This window comes from Falco punctatus, assembly GCF_963210335.1.
Source record: "Falco punctatus genome assembly, chromosome: 3".
NCBI lineage: Eukaryota > Metazoa > Chordata > Aves > Falconiformes > Falconidae > Falco > Falco punctatus.
Genome location: NC_137582.1, coordinates 92,159,044 through 92,179,309, shown reverse-complemented (window position 1 = coordinate 92,179,309; position 20,266 = coordinate 92,159,044). Strand labels below are relative to the sequence as shown.

At 39.4% G+C, this 20,266-nt stretch overlaps 1 protein-coding gene across 2 annotated transcripts in view; it reads right to left on the bottom strand.

The window, feature by feature from the left end:
* The window catches only part of EXOC2 (exocyst complex component 2), a 134,102-nt gene extending 114,104 nt beyond the window's left edge, over positions 1 to 19,998 (bottom strand). The window contains exons 1-2 of one of the 2 annotated variants that reach the window (XM_080379913.1): positions 19,542 to 19,998; positions 5,060 to 5,215 (exon numbers count right to left, since the gene is read on the bottom strand). In XM_080379913.1, coding sequence (XP_080236039.1) covers positions 5,060 to 5,177 — 118 coding nt within the window. In that variant the 5' untranslated portion in view covers positions 5,178 to 5,215; positions 19,542 to 19,998. Of the gene's footprint in view, positions 1 to 5,059; positions 5,216 to 8,019; positions 8,145 to 19,541 lie in introns of those variants that run through there. The other variant, XM_080379914.1, reaches the window with a different exon arrangement.
* Positions 19,999 to 20,266: the final 268 nt, after the last annotated feature.

Below are 20,266 nucleotides of genomic sequence, written 5' to 3'. Positions count from 1 at the left end.
TCCACCAGTTATGGCTGTTCTACTGCAACTTGTACTTCATGTTGTACAATAGATCTTCTGTCTACAAGACACTAGAGGACTACTGTTCCATATTGTACTTCTATGAAACTTTCATCAAAACTGCATGCAAAAAATCTTTCATAGGTTCACTCCATATGACTTTGAATAGCAAAAAAAAAAAAAAAAAAAGAATCACTGCAAAATATTCAGAATTAAAAATGTTTTTTTCAACCCTATCTGTTTAGTTAAACTTTTGTGGACACAGGAGGGGTTTTTTGGTCAGAAAAGTATTAATTGACAAATAGTCTGTTCCAGTCTTTTCTGTTTAAAATCCATGATGCAAGACTGATTCTGCCGAATAAACTACCCTTGTTTTATAAGGGAATAGTCATGTAATGTTCATCTATTACCTCTTCTAAACTTCCTCATAACAGAAGTACAAATGACGAGTCATGAAATAACAATATAACATACATTTTAGCCATGAAGCTCTCTCACAGGAAAAGACTGTGGCATATTTTAGTATGTTCAAGCTTTAGTGTTTTAGAACACCTCTTAACACTTAAGTTTCAAGGTACACCTTAATATAAGGTCCAGCGCTTCCTGGGGTTTCATGTTAAATCAGTCTGACCAGCTGATCAAGCCGACTGATCAGTGTGACCAATCCTGGTCAGATCAAGACTCTGAATGCTGGAACAGATGGATTGTTTTCTCAGATCCAGAGCAACAATTTCCATATTCCTAATCAGAGTTTTATTGATTTGAGGAATTGGCAAGACCCCAATTTCTATAGCATCGATTTGGAGAACTTCATTAGATTCTTCTTGAGTAACACCCTTACCTAGAAACATTTTGCCTTATGTCCAAAAGGAGAAGGCTGTACTGGAGTATAAATTAGTCAGGCATAGCAGTTCCTCCCCTGTTGGCTTGGCTTTTGTTTTTAATTTCTAGAAAGCTCTGATCAATTTCAAAAATACTTACAGACAAAAGGGTCAGCACATGTGGCTCCGTACCAAAGCTTCACACTTACTTTTTCTCACAATTTAAGTCTCTGACATTATACAGCAGACAAATTTGGCAGTTTTCATAGTTGTCAGATGTAAAAATGCCTTACTCCCTGCCAAAAACTACTTTGAAAATTAAAATAATAAAAAAAACCCAAAAAACAGAAAGGCACTGAATCTTATTACAACTGAAAGCAATTTTACTTGAACAAGGACAATAGATTCGTTTCTTAAAAGATGCCTGAATAAAGGGAGGCGGTGGGTGGGTGTGGGTGTGTGTGTGCGCGCGAAGGTGGAATAGGATACACAGACGTTAAAAAAACCTTAAAATAATAAAAAAAAGTTTGTGTTGTTATTTATTTACAACATTCTAATCAGGCCAGCTTTTATTTTTCAGAGGGGAATAAAAAAACCCACACAATTATGATGCATGGCTTTTAACCTTAGGTTATATTATTACATCTCTTCTGGTTTTATGCTAGCAACCTCTCTGAAGGAAAAAAAAAAAGGTTGTGGTAGGAACTGAGACTACCTGAAAGAATTTGTCTGAACCCTTCATAAAGACGTTTTCACCCTGGAATTTCAAAGGTCTGGATTCATGCTTGAATTAAGTACTACTTTAAAATCAAGATCTGAGCTATAGCAATTTAACAGTGTAAAAAAGTTTTGAACAAATGTTTTAAAGATCATTGTACCAATTATTTTCTACTCATTGAAGGTTTGTACAGTTCCCAAGAAAACAAGATCACAAGATCTGACAGTTCTGAAATGGAGGGTAAGAGCCTTTGTCTGCATCTTAAAAATGCAAAAGAAAGTAAGTCTCTATTAACATTTCATGTACCGCACTGGATACAGTAATGGCACAATTTCTAAAACAAATAAAGGTATGTTGGAGGAGACCTTTTGATAGTACAGGTGCAACATTGTTTTCTCCAGAAAGAGAAAACTTGCTTTAAAATAAAATTTCATTTTAATCTTTTGCATGATACAAAGATCTCTGAGAACATCACACTTGGGTTCAATCTTTCATGTGCCTTTCAGTAAGTAGGCACAAGTAATTCTCTTACTGAGACTTTTCAATTTTGGTTAAGTTCATATATTGACAATTTTACAATGCCTGCAAAATGCAGCTGCAAATGTTCTAAGAGACAAACTAAACCCTGAGAGAACAAGTGCTACAGGTATCTCCTGGATTTGACTTTTTGTACCAAGCTATAGTTACAAATAAAAAAAAAAGTTTATTTGATACAAAGATACAAAGAGATTACTAGAAGGCTCTCTCTTAAATGAAAGAAAAAGGCATGTTCTATTATTTGATATTCTGTTTATATATAAACAGGTATCTACCTCCCCCTTTACTCCACTCTCGTGAGACCCCACCTGGAGCACAGTGTGCAGTTCTGAGGTCCCCCAATGTAGGAAGGACATGAACCTGTTAGAGCAAGTCCAGAGGAGGGCCACAAAGATGACCAGAGGGATGGAGCACCTCTCCTACGAAGACAGGCTGAGAGAGTTGGGGTTGTTCGGTCTGGAGAACACAAGGGTCAGGGGAGACCTTATTGTGGTCTTCTAGTACCTAAAAGGAGCCTACAGGAAAACTGGAGAGGGACTTTTTACAAGGGCATGAAGTAGTGATAGGACAAGGGATAATTGCTTTAAAATGAAAGAGGGTAGATTTAGATTGGATATTAGAAATAAATTCTTCACTGAGGGCGGTGAGGCACTGGAACAGGTTGCCCAGAGAAGCTGTGGATGCCCCATCCCTGGAAGTGCTCAAGGCCAGGCTGGATGGGGCTTTGGGCAACCTGGTCTAGTGGAAGGTGTCCCTGCCCATGGCAGGGGGCTTTAAATTAGATGATCTTCAAGGTTCCTTCCAACCCAAGCTGTTCTATGATACATAAAAGAGTTTCTTGTTTTTCATTTTACTCTAATGCATCTCAAATAACAAATTATAAAACCCTCACTCAAACTTGCTTAAATCTTGTGCCTACAAAGGCTCACTTTTGCAAGTGTTTCCATTCAAGTCACAGGGAATATTTACATGCCTAATTCAACCATGAAAAGAAATCTTTACATGTCTTAAGCCTTAGTCACTATACTGGAGAAAGCTGAGAACTGAACTAAGGGAAAAAAAAAAAAAAGACATTATTTTTTTATATTTACCTCCAAGGATGAGGCTATTAGCAGCTCTATGTTACAAGCGTTACTCCAAAAAACATAAGAGAAAAAAACACTAGCAGTTAAGTCAGCTGTAATATTGAGGCACAGTACAGAAGACGTCTTCTTTCCAAGAACCCAGAACTGATCACTTCTAAGAGGATCATACCAACAAACTAATGAGGTTATCAACTACATCAACTACTCAAATACACAGAAACATACTCACCTTTTAACATCATCAGTTATTTGATTATTTCTCAATAAAGATTCATTAGTATACCACAACCTTGCCTAGCAGCTCAGGAAAACAGTACTTCCCCTTCTGAGAGACAGCAAACTGAAGTGAAGGGGAAAATTGTAGTAACTTATGCTTGGCCATAAAGTTCATTGTGGTGACCATGAATGGAATTCAGGAATCTTGGTTTACAGCCATGAAGTGAAATATTGTTTCTAACAAAGCCAAACAAAATTCCAATGGACTTCAAAGGAGTCATGGTTCCACAACAAATTAGATAAATTGTCTCTAACATGAATACTGAAGTACTCATATGCTTAACTTACAAAAGAAATAAGGGAAACTCCAGTAGTAATAGTTAACTTGTATTTCCAGAAGATTTTACAAAATCCTTCTCAAAAGGCTTAAGAAAATTAAGCAGCTATAGGATATGATCCTCAAACAGATAAACAGCTTGTTAAGATAGAAACAGGATTACAGTAAATGGTGTGTTTTCACTGAGGAGAGTTTCCACAGGGCATGTGCTGGGATCACTTATGTTCAAGATATTCATAAAAGACAACATGAAGAAGTTACAAAGTTTGCTGATGACATTGATTTATTCAAAATGTAAAGACCGTAAAAACTAGAAAAAATGCGGAACAGGCCTTGTGTGATTGACTGGATGCACTATAAAACCACAGCTGAAATTTAGTGAACAAAGACACGATACACACAGGCAAAACTTTAAATTCACAGATGACAGGCTCAAACTAACTACTAACCCTCAAGCATTAAATCATGGGCCTTTAATAGGCAGAACAATGAAAAACATTAGCTCAATGCTTAGCAGGGGCTATACATAAAACAGAGTCCTATGGAAGTAATACAAAACAAAAGTGAAAGTACAGTATTATGCCACAGCACATTCACATCTTGCACACCGCATGTAACCAAAATGATGTTCACCCATGACTGGTAGCGAAACCAAAAGAGATTCACTGAAGAGCAACAAGAAGGGTCAAAGATACATGCAGAAAATTTAAACGTGCCAGGACTTTTCAGTGTGGAAAAAAAAGCAACAGAGCAGTGATGATCAAGATCTGTATGGTCACGAGAATCAGAGAAAACTGCTTGTTCCCTCTTTCAACACAAAAGTTATGATGATTCAAATAAAGTTACGTTGTTAAAATCAAAACAGCAAAAGAAATGGTTCTTCATATAATGTGCAGCTTAAATCGTTGAACCCACTTTGACAAAACTGTTGTGGTTACACAAACTGACCTTTGTACTAGTTCAAGGAATAGCAACAATCAGTGACTTTCGCAGTATGTTGAAAACACTTCCGATACGAAAGTCTTCATGCTGAAATTCTCAGTGCAAGGGAAAGTAACAAAGGATAATGTCATTACATCTACCCTCTTCTAGTATGCTTGCATAGACATTCACTCTTGGTGTTCAGCATGAGACAAGTCAGACTAAGGGTTCATCTAGCAAAGTATGATCATTCTGATGAGTTATACATCGGCCAGCATCCCTGTGGATTCAAGCACATACTTGTGAAAAGGGCATTCCTCATATCACACAACACAGATTACTACCATGCAAAAAAATAAATCTCTAATCATATTCCAAATGTGATATTCTACAGTCTCAAAAGAAGTTTTTTTCCTCAACTTACCTATGAGGTCTGTAGGCCCAGTCCCCAAATTTTCTCCTCTAATTGTCACTTTTGTCCATGAAATGCCTTCATTGGGAGAGATGCCAGTTACAAGTGGAGGCTGCCGTGCTCGAGACATGATGTCTACTCAGTTACTGAAAACCAAGTTGCTTTTGTCTGTTCAGCAAGAAACAATCATTTAAAGAAACAGTAATTATGTAAAAATTACTAAAAACTTTTAAAATGTTCTTTAAAATGGTGGAGAAATGTGAATGGAAGTGTGGAACATCACCCTCAAAGTCTTTTTTGCCCCAAAGAATACCTGCACCTTTGCACTTTTTTTTTTTTAAGTACAGCTCTAGTTCTGAACTATAAATAAAAAATATATTCAGAAAAATATTAAACCCTCAAAATGCTTAATGAAACTATCACACACACTCTAAATCACTTATGTCAGAATTCTAATAAGCCTATTCAATCCTCTATTAGAAAGCTATTATTGTATTCCTTGGAAAGTTTAGAATTGCTAAGCTAAGTAATAGACCATGAGTAAACATTCGGATAACTTCCCCATCAAAATTAGACTTACTGCCACAGATAGTCCCATGGGAAGAAGCCCCCAGCACTTATTTGTACAAAGCATTAACTTTAACATAAACTGAGAAAATTAAAACATTACAGACACTACAGTAGCAGAGAACATCAACAAAACAAATAATATCCCAACAGAAATGTACATAAAAATATTGAAGAAGCATTTCCAGAATATTCCTTTGCACCTGAAATTACAGGAGTCAACTCCAGTCAGGATAATTAGGCCTGTAATACAAACACCAACAGGGCAGGCATGTTATGCAGCCTACATTTAGTTTACTATGCAACTGATCACAAATTCCTTTGGCTTATTAGCAGTTTCCTTTGTACAGCTCCGCAGCTATAAGATGCAAACTAGTAGAACCTGAAGCACGTTAGATCCCACCAACTTCTCCACTTTTACATCACCAACTGAACATAGAACCTGCCCATAGGTACACAGGTCTTACAGAAGTCATAAGGCAGGCAAAAAAAGTTTCTTTGAAGGATTTCCACAGTAATTTTGCATCACCTACTGCATTTCATGACTCCTGAATTCTTCTGCTAAGAGACAACATCATCCTTAACATTCCTAGTAAAAAAAATTTAATTTGGTACTCTGGAATTTAGCTATCTATAATCAGTTTCTAATAGGAATTCATCTGGATTGGAAAGGTAAGAACCAAAAATAACCTACAGGAAGCGATGTTTTTATTTCTAAGAAAATTCAGGAATGACGAAACAGGTCAGCATTCAAAAATCTTAGGTACACATATAGAACACTTTAGTGTACACAACTTTAAAAGTTCAGGTTGGTAAAAAAATCAACATGGAATATAGCCAAGCTTCATAAGGCTTCTCTAACCTATTTTTATTTTGGATCAAGGAATATTTTCTATTTTTACTTGCAAATAGTTAAGTCCCTGAAAACCAGAACCTCTGTAAATCATCCCTAACAATAAACTGCAGTGAAGTTGCAGTTTCCAAGCACCTACATTTAGGAAATACCAGAATATCTTTGTTTCAGCCACTTCTGTGTATACAAAATAGATTCATTGTATCCTCATACACCATGCTTCCACACAACCTCCCCAAATTTTTCATCATTACTAGATAGATCTGCCATGGGGATCAAAGAAGCTCCCATCGATGGGTTTCTTTCTTCATGTTCTGAAGTTGGAACGCACACTGAAAATGAAGATAGAAATCAAAAAGGCAGGAATAAGGAGGAAGATCTTGTGGTGAAAGTAATCGAATAGTGCCCCCAGGACATGATCGTGTCTCTATCTACATCACAGATACATAGCAGGTCACTTATAATAAAACTTTACAATAACTTTTTTTTTTTTTCTTCTCAGTTTCTGGGTGTCCACCTTCAGCCTGAAGTCACAGCTGGAGTCACTGTGAAATGTAGCCTGAACATCGGAAATGCTGTACAATGCTCCAAAATATTCACTTCCTGAGTAACCACCTCAAATCTAAAAATACATTTGATCTTAAATACCCATTTCACATACAAATTCATTAATGTGGAAGAAGCATTTAGGTACTCTGAACACCATAAAACCACTAGAACTTTCGAGACTACATTTGAAGAGTGCACAATTCATAAGAGACGCAGATTCCTGTTGAACAAGCAAGAACACAGTAAGTTGCAGTATGTGAGCCATGTCCAGTACATGAAGGAAGTCTGGTAAGAGCCCATGATAACACACGCAACATATGCCGGGAACTAAGGTGGTTTGTTTTGGTTTTGTGTTTTTAACTGGCAAACATAATATTTCTTGACTGGTTGACTTCACAACATTAAAAATTACATAATGTTTTTAGTAAAACATTAATTCCCCAGTTTTTCGCAAAACAAAACTGTTGAGAACAGGAATTTAGTGTCACATGGATGCTCTCGTAAGTCTGTATGTAAAATACTGGAACCTTTAACATGAACCCAACATGAGGCTAGAGAACTGAGTACTCAACAGATGCAATCTATAACCTTGTGGGTATAACAGCACTGAAGGAGAGGAGGACTGTTACAGCAGATTACAAAGAAATCTGCTGACAGTCATCTCCAGTACAGAAGAGAAGGCTGTGCTCTGGCAGGCAGTCCCCTCCCTCCTGCTCCCTCATAACCTACTCCTTCTTTCCCAGCACTGTTTTTTCCCCCCTCGCAGAGACATCTAGACAGTCTTTGCCCCACTTCAAATCTGAGGCCAGGTCCTAGTCTTGCAGCTGAACTACTTCCTGCTCCTGTCCTGCCGATTCGCCCTCTGACTTTTTATCCGTAAATTCAAGCAGGGAGGGAGAGGAGTGTTAATATCCCAATTGTCCTTTCAAATCCAGACGCCCTGGTAATTCCCCTTCCTTACCTCCCATTCCTTACCCCAAGCCTTCCTGTCTAGATAGCCCACCTGCACTACTGTTGGTCCACGTCATTGCCACAGGTGACAGTGACAGACCCAGATAGTCCTGGAGCCACAATGCTTGCCCAGCTCTCCTCTCATCTGTGCTGCATTTAACTCTGCCATTACCACAGCATCACCTGCCAAAACAATGGGCAGCACAATAGAAATTAAGCTTCCAATTCCCACTGCTATACCTAATATTACTACTTGGAGCAATCAGAATCCAAAAAATGCAGGGCAAGTCTTGTTTATTCCTGTACAAGACACATAGGCACAGAAGTTCGGACCTTTCAGAGTCTGAAGTTTCCTCTGCAGTCCTGTGCAAAGAGGATCTCAGAGAAGCATCAGGTGCCCAAGTTTACCTACAGCAAGGAGGACAAACTGCATCTCTTCCTTGTAATCTTATCTACACAGTCTTTGCAGCTGTTCTCACAGATCCTCAGCAAAGCTTGAGGATATACAACAGCTGTAAAGAAACAGTGGGATCATATGCCCACATACACAGCTAGGAAACAGCACGTGTCTAGATACCAGTAAGACAACATAAAGCACCTCTGTGAGCAATTTTTTGCAAAAATTTTTATAGAATGTTAGTCAGTAACACAGATGTAAAAAAGCCATCTTGAGGAACTCAGTGGTAATATGGAGAGAAAGAAATCTTGAGGAAAACAAGTGAAATAGAAGCTACTTTGGTATTATTTGGTTGATTCTCTCCCCCTGCCAAAAAAAAAAAAAAGTTACAGTTCCCTTGCATTGCAACCATTCTTTCTTTCAAAATACCTAGGCACACAGGTAATTGGCTTGAATCAATACCAAAACTCAAAAGTAATATTACAACATATTTTTCTGGATTTCAGAAATTGGCACTAGATCCCCCTTCATGATGAGCTAAATAAATGTAATAAAAATGCTGAGCCTCCCAAGGTCTAATATTTCTTCTAAAGTATTTCCATACTTACTGCAGAATTGCTTTAAAATACCTGACTGGAATGAGAATACCACAGTAAATCTCAACACATTACAAAAGCACTACGGCACTGAGATGCTCTATTATTATTAAACAGCAATTGGATTCATTTATTTCAAAGAGTGAGTGAAGGAACTCTATGGAATCTGTCCTTACTACAAACACCAAACAAACACTTGGGGGCCTTCAATTCATTTATACTACTCCTCCTCCTCCTGACAAACATGCCGATAGTTAAAATGACTGAACTGCTTATCGGGAAGCCTAGCCAGTATACTACTGCAGCCCAAAAGCAAGTTTCTAATTTTTTTAAAAAAAATTTTTAAAGCAAAGCTGAAAAAAAGAATTACTTTTTCATTTCATGAAAAGATACAATAATCTAATGAAGAGGTTTTGTTGCAATTCTATGCACTGCCCTAAAGAGAAATTATATTCTTTACAAATATGTATTATGTGTAAAATAATACAAAACCAAGCAGCCCTCGTACTGAAAGACCGCTTCTTATACGGACTAGGGGCAATTGCATACAGTTTTCTATACAAGATACTTCCTTTGAGGAGCCAGGCTCACTGAAGAAATGTGTTAACATATTATTTTTTTGGAATGGGCAATCTTATTCTACACTAACCGAGGTCTCTCTCCCTCCTAGTCCTCCCCACCTTTTTTTTTTTTTTTTTTTTTGCAAAAAACCTTCATTTCCTCACAATATCTCCCCAACAGTTTAACATGGATGACATCTGTTTGACTGCTCCCATGATCTTACCCATATTATTATATTATTCTGTCATAATTCTTGTTATGAAAGTGCAAGGAATTAGAAAGCCTCTGCAAAGACCACCTACTACAAAGCCATCTTGAAAAATGCCTTTCATAAACATCTCTTTGTCTTTACATGAGCTTCTCAAATAAACTGTCCTCTCACAAAGGTTTGGTTAAAAAAAAAAAAAATAAGAAAACCAGACTACTCTGAACATTACAAGCTTGCTAAAGAGGAGACACCTTCATTCTATCCTAAGAAAAGCCACTTTAAAAAGAAATAATGAAAAAATGAAATATTGTCCAACATATGGGAAAATACATGTCTAGTTGCTTTTTTGACTTTTGAAAACCCTCATCTGGTTTAAAAGGAAAGTTCTTAAACAGGTTTCCCCATTCAACTTTCAATGGCAAGCAGAAAAGAAACACAAAGTGCCAATAGCTACCATATCTGTTCTGTAAAGCAGAGTACTGCTTACCACTCTGGAAGTACTACCAGAATATGAAATAAGCAAATAACAGAAGTTCAGGATGTAAGGATATTAAATTGGCTGGTAAGTTCAAAACACAAAAGAAAAACAACGAACATAATGAAGACATTGAACTTCAGAAGATGAGTAACAATCAGGTGCCACCTTACAAATTTCACCAGTGGAAAAATTGGCAGTTGAAGTGAAGGAGTTTCTGACTTCAAAAATAAGATAGCAAATTGGTTCCAGTGACTGAAAATCCAGTTAAGTTTTCAGCGGTAGTTTGTCATAGACACTGAATGTAAAAGACTCTCCTGGAGGAAGACAGACTCAAGGTCAATGCAAGTGCCATGGTCATCTAGCAAAGGGAATCTAAGCTGTCAAGAAGGGAGGAAAGAAAAAGCCTATTTGTCATTGCTGAGGAAGTCTAAAGCTACAAGCAAGCATGCAAGTCTTCAGGTAACAGTTATTTATTTGTTCTCACTCATATATACATGACAGAATACAACTTCAAAATTTTTCAGGCAGGAACAGCAGGAACAACCAAAGCATCACCCATGTTCAAATTACAGTATTCCTCAGATGATGTTGTTTACTTTTTAAAAGACAAACCAACCTGAAAACAGTAGGTAAGGTACTCTTATCACACTAACATTGCAGCATTAAAATGCTTTCCAAATGAATAGATTTATGAAACACGCTTTTTTAAACAAGCAATAAATACGCAGATTCCAGAACCTAGGTGATGGCCTTTTCACCTTAAACTACACAAACTTGTGCTTCCACTAAATAAATCTAATAATTTGTTTTCACTAGAAAACCCAAGAAGTCCCCTGAGTACAACACACTATGACAGAGTCAGTGAAGGGATACAGCAAATGACCCCAAGAAGGATGACAAAGCAAAAAGTTTCCTGCGTTTGTACTCAAAACCATTACAAAATGATGGAAAACACTATTGCAACCTTTTCTGTGCTTTATCTTCCCAACAATATAAATTCAGACAGACAATCCACATAAACCAAGGTTTGAAAGCATCCACAAAGCAGCACTGTGAAAATAACTGACATTTATTAACCCCTCTGGAGATCTGAAGTGCCCTAGAATTTCCACAGCCTTCAACACTGCATTAATAATACAAAGTCCATTCTGCAAGCCTGCCAGAAAAGACTGGGAAGTGAATAAGCTAAACAATGCTGAAATTCCAAGTGATATTAAGAATCTATGCATGTTTATTTAAATAATAAAAGAAGACTTGTCAATTTAAACAAGAAGTGCCCACGAATCTTACATTTGGGGGGAGGGGGGCGAACCTCTTCAAAACACCACTAAGCTACTTATAATGAAAAGATGAACAAACATAAGAAAGGGGGTAATTTCACTGTCACAGAGGAAAAAAAACAAAGCCTCATTTGTCTTGCCCTGTCATATCCGGCATGTTGATTCAAGCCAATATTAACACTGACAAACACATTACCCTACAGGACAACATTACATGCCAAAATCAGTTTCAATTTGGGAAGATGTGCAAGTTTTGCAATGGAGAGGGCAAAAAGAAAAGATTTGGAGTATTAAATGACATAATACGACACCCTCCTCTTTTTAAAAGGGCTCATGAATATTCCAGTCAGTCACGAATTATTATATATTATAGCAATTTTAGTTTTAGGGTAGCCAAGGAATAAGCGCAGCAGTTTTGCTTTCACAATAGCCGTGCTCTCCTGTTTCCTCCGTTATCGCAGAAGTCCTGCTTTCCTTAACCCAGCAAGGTACATCTTCATGGCTATATATCTTGACAGAGCGAAAGCAAAATAATCGCAGCACTCAGCGATGCCATTAACATTTCGGAGTCACAAGGGATTAAAAGGCTGGACCCGAGGCAGATGCTGCGAGAGCCCTCGGCAGAGGAGTTCAGCGCCCGCTGCAGCTGCGAGGGATTGACACCGCTCACTGTGGAACCCAGCTCAGGAGAAACTCCGGGCACAGTTCCGGCATCCGAAATAAATTAAAGTAAACAGTGTTGCTCTCTCTCATCCACTCTGTTAGCAGCCTCTCAGTTGAGCTGGAGACCACACACCCAGACCACACAGCACCAGCTGAACTCACTCGCACGCAACATCTAGAAGCTGTCACTCTGCTGAGGTATGAGGAGGAAAAGGGGGGCAGGAGTGCGAGTGCGTGGGTTTAGGAAAGCTGCTTGCTCTCTCCTCCTATCGTTACAGCTGGTTATGTTTTGTGCGGTTGGGAAGGAGGGAAAGAAGGGAGGGATAAAAAAAGACCTGTAAACCTCACTAAGAAAACATACTGGTCTTGGCCTTTTGTAGTAATGATTTGCACTCCCCCTGTACTAGTTTAGTAGCTGATGAAGGGCTAACAAAGCGTCCATTTAACATCAATTAACCTTCTATCTATCACATGTCACAAAAAAATCTACACTAGTATAAATCCTTTTCCTTGTACATATTAAATGACAGCATCTTATCAGTTATGATGAACAGCATACCTATATATTGATGTATTTCTACATCAGGATTTCTGGCACATTATTTATTTGGGGAGGGAAGAGATTCCCCACAAAGAACACTTAACCACACAAATGCCATTACATCAGAACGCTGAATTTTTCCACAAACATTCCACTGTAATATGAAGAATAATTTTGTTCATTAGTATCTTATACTATAAACAAGTTGGAAGAAATAAATGACCCTACGTACAACATTGAGTTTGTGACCTATCAGCAAGGAGTAAAAATAGCAAACCTCTAAAAATAGAATAAAAAGAACATTAATCTATAATACACATGAACAGATACTTTTTAAAGGGGGGGTTCTTTGTTTCTTTTAGTTCAGAAAACCATTTCATCTGCCAATTATATCACCTGCTCAAACAGAAAAAGCTGAATAAAATTTTTGAAGAATTTTTAAACCCATTTTAGTCAGTCTACTTTACAGAAAAAAAAAAAAATCCCTTCCCTCCACTCTGCTACAGTGAACACACATACCTCCTCCATCAAACTCACCAGCACACGAATTTAATTTAATCCACATATACAGGCTGAACAGCCCAGAGCCAGAGTCACATTTTCACCTCAGCTCAAAATTTGTTTACCTAAGTGACAATGACAATCTCCAAGTGGCATTATCAAACAAAACCATTGATACTACAATAATCCACGTCAATATTAGCCCTATAAACTTGGATTAGGAAAACCTTAAGAAAAAAAACCTAAAAATATTTCACTTTATCAAACACATTTTCAAAAAAAGTTAGCTTTAAAGTTCCATAACTTCACACTGAAAATTAATTGTTCCCCCAATTTATTAGTCAGGTCTGCATACTGGTTTATACCAGTTCCCAAATGAACATTTCCACTAGTATATTCAGTGTTACAGCAACTATTCATTACCAAGACTCAAGTCAAACCAATTTAGGTTTTCTGAAGGTCTGTTCTAGTCATATTGAATTGGCTAGAAAAGGGTGATAGCATAGAAGAAAATGTAATTTAAGAAAGTCTGAACACAGACATTTCTCCCCAAAATTTCCACTATTTTTATTATATGCTGCATTAAAACTCCCCAGAAATTAAGTTATCTACTTGGTTAAAAGCTTCTGTATTTATTATGTGACACATCGCTATAATCTACCAAAGTTGTGAAGAAAAGGCTTAAACATCTATATATAAACACATATACAGAAAAAAAATTAACTCAGCTTTACACAAAACCGTATCACAGATGGCCATAAATCTCCCATTAATTTCTAAATTCTCACAAAGCACATGCTTTCCTACATCTGCTTCCACGTCCAACATCCAGCAGTTTGCTTCATCTACAAGTCATTCCCCTTACTGTCCTCCACTTAAACAATTTGCACCTCTTTTTTTCTAAAGTTGTTCATCATTTTCTGTGCATTATTTTAGCAATTAGGAAGACCATAAAGAATCCTAATACCCTCATTATCCCTCCCTCTTACGTTATTCACAGGCAAAAATTTGAAAACAATACTTCAGGCATCAAAAACTTTCAAATACATTTATGCAAATGTATTCAGAAAGATCCAGAAGTTCAGGAAAATAAACTAAATAAATCCCAATGGGATGGCATTTTTTTTATTCCTAGAGAAAAGAAACAAGACACCATAGTTTTTTTTCTAAGCCCTGTAACTATACACAATATTCTTATAAAAACACTGTATAAGCACTGTAATTATACAGTTCATATAGCTGAAGTTTTAACTTGGGTGCTTGTAGGTAAGACTGCAACACTAAATTTAACATTTGCCGTGTGACTTTTTTGGCAATTACTTTTGTTTCAAAAATATTTAAAAGATGAGACATGCACTTGTGTTACTGAGATTCCTGTATTTTTAACGCAGTCTCCTGAACACCTCTTTCTGGCATCTGTTCAGGGAAGTACTCAAGCTACATGCTATAGCATCCTTCTCTGTTCACATGGTCAAATGCACTCAAGTATTTCACTGTCTGAGAGCCTGTGTGCACCGGTATTTTTCTGATATATTTCATCCTGACTCTGCCTTACATACTCTCAGTCTTCATTTCCACTCATCTGCCTAACATCCCACCTCCTCTATGGAATTACGATGCTTTCAGATTAGTGAAGTTGTCAGAAACAATAGATCCCCTGCCTTCTATGCTGATGAAAAGGAAATGTGGGGAAAACCCATCAGCTATACACAGAGCTCCTTAACTTTTTACCAAAAATCTGATTTCAGTTTTCCAGCAATAAGCAAGGTACATGCTAAAGCCACAGTAAGATGCAAAATGTCACAGGATTCACATAATTCTTAAATAGAAAATGTAAAGTTATTGCTTTTTTAATTGACACATTTTAGGATTATCTCAGAAAATCAGTTTAGTTTGTCCTTAATTTAAAGGTGGGCATTTAAAAGGGAGATTTTGCTCAGCATAGCCCTAGATCTTTACCTACTACAGGCTTTTTGATGAACTTCCAAATACAGGGTACATCGCTTTCCGATTATCCGTGAAGTGAAAGGAAACAAACAAAAAAAATACAAGTCTAAATACACCTAGAAATCACTGATTTATACTGTAATCTGATCCAGACGTTTCTATACTGCCAGAATCCCCACTGGCTTCTGCGTAATATAGCCTAGGGTCTGCCTTTGAGAATTAAGCTGAAAATCTGGAAGCTGTAGTTCCCTGAAGGTCAAGAGAAAAGCAGATCCATTAAGGGCTTGGTGTCTCAGAATTTTTTTTTTCTTAAAAATAAACCCCAAAAAATTAGAAACCCTTTCACACCCATCACTGAGTGCAATCACAGTATTTTTAATTGAAAATGCTGAACATACTGTCTGCAGATTAACAATTTCTATTGTCAAAAAAGGCTACACAGACCAGTTTCCTTTTGAAGAAAAAGCACTAAATACTTCCAAAACAATATAAAAAGTACAATTACAAACAATTTCTCCACATGAGGGGGGGAAGGAGTTTGACTTAGTGTAGTTTAAAATATTAAATACTTAGCTTACCTTTCTCTGCAAAGCACGTAATATACCAATCATACAATTAATCCTTTTTTTTCCAGGTATTTCCCTCATTACTCAGTTTCTAGGAAAACTGCTTCAGGTTCCCCCCCACCCTCAGAGATCACAACCACAAGTTCTCCCTCCTGCCCTTCCCTCCTCCTCTAACTTTTGACACTGGGAGAGCAATCTAACTGCTTTTGAACTGAAATACTGACAGGAATTCTAGAAACATTTTGGGTTAAGGTACAAAAATTTTAATCGACTTTATTTTTAAATTGATACTTTGCAAGCTGTAAATACTGACCTTTGCTTTCATGTTCAGCGCAAAAGATGAAACATCAATCAGACTTGACTGCGCTATGCATGTGCTGCCTAATCAATCCCCCATCCTACAAGCACCTTTACAAACAAGATTTCCCCCATTACCAAGCACTGTATTTCTCCTCTGGGAAAAGTAATTTGAAAGACAATGTTGCACAGCACAGATTTACAGAATGTAGGTGGTCCAAGACAGAAGGTCAAAGTTAAGCTGAAGAGCTAACATCTGACTTCTGCCAAAAGATATTAATTTAGCTGCTTTCAGATTTTGAACTTTCAGTGTACTTTTAAGTACAGCAGCAGATTCTACTCTTACTGAAAAACTCACATAGAAAATACAGGTCATTGTAACATGTACGGTCTTCTGAGTATTCTCTTCTGCCCTTCATTGTAAAATGAAGTACTACTGATTTCTCCCATGGAAGATCTGTGCCTGTTTGCATAATTAAGTAGTGATGTACAACCATTCAAAATACATGCAGGTACTGTCTGTCTGTGCTGCGCAGGCTGTTTCATCCTGGAGTACAAAACTGTAACTGTGGATTATTTCATGGGTACTTTCAATAGCTGTCAGAATTTATTTTTTAAGAATGCTTTTCATATTCAGTCTTCTGTCACCATCCTATTGAGATGTTACTTTTTTTTTTTAAGTAGGAAAGCAGAAAAGCACAGAGTAAACAGAACTAAAATAACTCAAAACTGATGTTTAGTTTCCAGTACAGTACTTGAGACTTACTGGATTTACAACTAAACAGATCAGTACATTCAAAGAAATTGATTAAGTATGGTTTACCATAACATATCTAAAAGTTTTCATCACCAAAAGAGGTCAGTGGCCTCTGCCTTTCTAGTCAACCCACTTATTTTGCTTTCGTCCAGATTCACTGTGAGGAGCAGCATAATAAAGAATGGTCTGTCAGTGGATATAGTTTCTTTCTAACAGGACCTCAGGAAAACAATAGATGGATTACATATTAAAATATTTTTATTGTCTAGTTTTGCCTCAAACGCTCTCAACAGCTAGAAAAACACCCTCTGCTTATATTCACAAGGAATCATACAACTAAAAAAACATTTAAAATCTGAATACTACAGATTAAAAAATACTTAGTGAATAGTACCTTTTGTACTGGCGATGAAACAGTTTCTCAACACAATATCCACTGCTCAAAGGGCAAGGTGTTAAAATTTTTACTTTAAAGACTTATTTAAATTTATTTGTTTTTAAAGTTCATTACTTAGAACTCTAAGGAGTTTCTCTAGAATTAATTTGAAAGTCTATTAACTTAGCTATTCAGCGCTAATATCTGATAAAGCAATTACAGCATTTTTAAAAAAAGCTATCAAGTCAGTGAAAATATCATAATTTATTGAATGAAGACCAAGAAAACACAAGACAACTTTACACTTAGTTTGTACAGAAAAAATTAAAAATCAGCGTAAGTTTGATTAGTAACATGCTTTTAATTAAATAGTTTCCCCTCTGACACATACTAAAAAAAGTTATATTTTCCATATAGAAAAACCCCTTACCATTACAGTGTAAGTGAATGGTATTTTCACTGACATAAGTCATACCAGGATAATGAAAATAATTGCATCCTGTTTTAAATGATGTTTAAGACAACAAAAATCCCATCTAAGTAAAAACATTGTTGTCCAAGGGTGGGCATAAATCACTAAAACTGTAAACTAAGCTATCCATGGGAAAGAAATCAGCAGCAGGAGATGCCTTTTGCTGCTTCTTTCTAGGTCAGCGCAAGCTGTGATAAATACCATAGAAACAGGGAATCAAGAATTACTGAGCTTTTCTTCTTCAGGTAAGCAAAAGGTAAAGGAAGAAAACAGACCTGTTTTCCTAAGCCACAAGTTTGTTTATTTGCAGTTTACATAAAAAAAAACCCAAACAAACCTTTAACTGTTTCAACAACTTTATCAAAAGCAAAAAACCCCACAAAGTTTACAGTAATGAAATGCACACAAATCACTACAGGAGAAGAGAGATTGTTTACTTATTTTAAGAATGATCAGAAAGCCTGGAAAGTTTAAGTGAGATTATGATTTTAAACTCAATTTAAAGAATGAGTATTTGTAGTCTAGATTTACTCTGGACAGAATGGGAAACTCCCTTCTGGAAATGGGATCATTCCCAATTTCAAACATCTACTCCTCTTGGTAAGAGATCTTTTTGAGGTTCCTAATTAAGATATAGAAGAGACAAGGAAGAAATATCTGGTCACCTAGCTCCCAGACTCTTGGACTGCAAGGAGGGAGAAATGCAGAAATGGGTAGGAAGTGTGTGGGGGGGGGGGGGGGGGGAAGGGGGGGAAATTAAGTCACAGAGGAAGTTTAACACTTCCAGTTAGATATCAATGAAAACAGTTGTCTCTCAACCAGTATATGTTATTTTGATTTGTTCCACATTCCTTACTACGGTACTTTCTTACTACACTTGCCTAAGTGCACATTCATTTGGGGCAATTATTTCTGAAACTTCACGGTAGCACTGAATGCAAAGTTAAAAAAAATAATAAAATCAGACCTCCAAGTAATCAGCTCTTCAGAGGTCAGAGCCCACCTTTCCCTTATGTCCTCTCCTTCCCCACCCAGCACACCCAAACACACACTTCGTTGAGCTGAACGACTTAATTCAGCCTCCTTAATTCAGGAACGACTTGGTTCCGCCGTGTACAGGCGGGCTCAGGAGCCGCTGACAGGCCGCTGTCAGCAAAGCGAACGAGGGCAGGAGCCGCTGCACGGCTGCCCGGCCCGGGGCTCGCAGGGCCAGCCCCGCCGGCGCTGCACAGCGCTCCCTCACCAGAGCGCCCACGGCCGGACACCGCGGTCCGCGGCCCGAGGGCTGCCTGCCACAGCCACCGTCACCCAGCGGGCACCCACCCGCCAGCGGGGCACCGTGTGGCCCCCCCTCCTCGGGGGTTCACAGGTGACGCGGAACCCCCCTGCCCTGCCGGCGGTGCCCCGGCTCCTGTCATATGGGGCTGGGAGAGGAGGGACGCGAGCTGCCGCACCGGGAAGCCACCACCTCCTTCCCTCGCCAGGCGGCTCGGCGGGGCCCGGCGACCAGCCGCCGTCCTCCCGCAGCCCCTGCCCCCGGGGAGGCGAGCGGGGCCGGGCGGCGCGCCCCCGCGGCGGGGCGGGGCCGGCCGGCAGGTGCCTCGGGCAGGCTGAGGCAGAGCCGCGACGAGAGGGACAGCAGGGGGACAGCGACACCCCCGCGCCCCACCGGCCGCTAATCACAGCTCCGGCCCCGCTTCCCCCCTCACCCCCGCGCGGGGGCGGGGCCTGGGACGCGACACTCGGCCCCGCCCGGCGGGCGAGAGCCTGGACCCCCCGGGGGAGCGGGGGAGGAAGAAGCGGGGAGGCCGAAGGGAGGGGGACGGCCTCCGCCCCGGGGAGCTGGGAAGGAGCCGGAGCTGCCCCGCTGAGACCCGGCTCCGCAGAGCCCGGCGAAGGAAGAGCGGGGCGGGAGGCCAGGGGCTGTCACTCACCGGCCGCCGCCGCCGCGTTCGTATCCGGCACCTGGGGCAGCTCCGCTCCCAGCAGCGCCTCTGCGTCCGGCGGGCACAGGCACCGCCAGCCGCTGCCCGAGAAAATCGATGGAGCGCGGAGCGATCGATTGGGTGGGAAAGCCGCTCCCGGCCGTCGCCGTGCCCCCGAGCCCCGCCCCCTTACAGGCACCGCCCTGTGCGCTCGTGTGCCTGTTCCTCCCTGAAGGGGCAGCGGTGACGGGGTCGGGGGCACGGTTGTTCGCCTCCTGGAAGAGGAACAAGAAGAAAATAAAATTATAATAGCAACGCTGACAGCAACAACAGCAACAATAATAAGTGATAAAAAAGCCGCCCCGAGTGTCGTATCAAGGTTCCTGCGGTGTGAGGGGGCCTGGAGGCCCTGCTGCCGTGAGTGGAAGGAGGAAGGGTGGTGGAAACAGGCCCAGGTACAAGCAGGCTGTCAGTGCTGGGTAACACGCATCAGTCCTCCTTTACCAACAATAAAAGTAAAGGTGTCGTTTACCAAATTTGCTGTCTACCGCAGGGGGCTCTGAACACAGGCTCTTTTTCCTTTTAGATGGGGTAAGGAGATTTCCTTTTCCCCTTTTTGCTGGGATTGTTCAAAACTAATTTGTGAAAGCCAAGTTCAGACAAAATTTTGATGGGAAGGAGAGGAAAAGCAATGAGAGAAAAAACAAAGATGGAAGAATCCGTTGCTCAGTTTT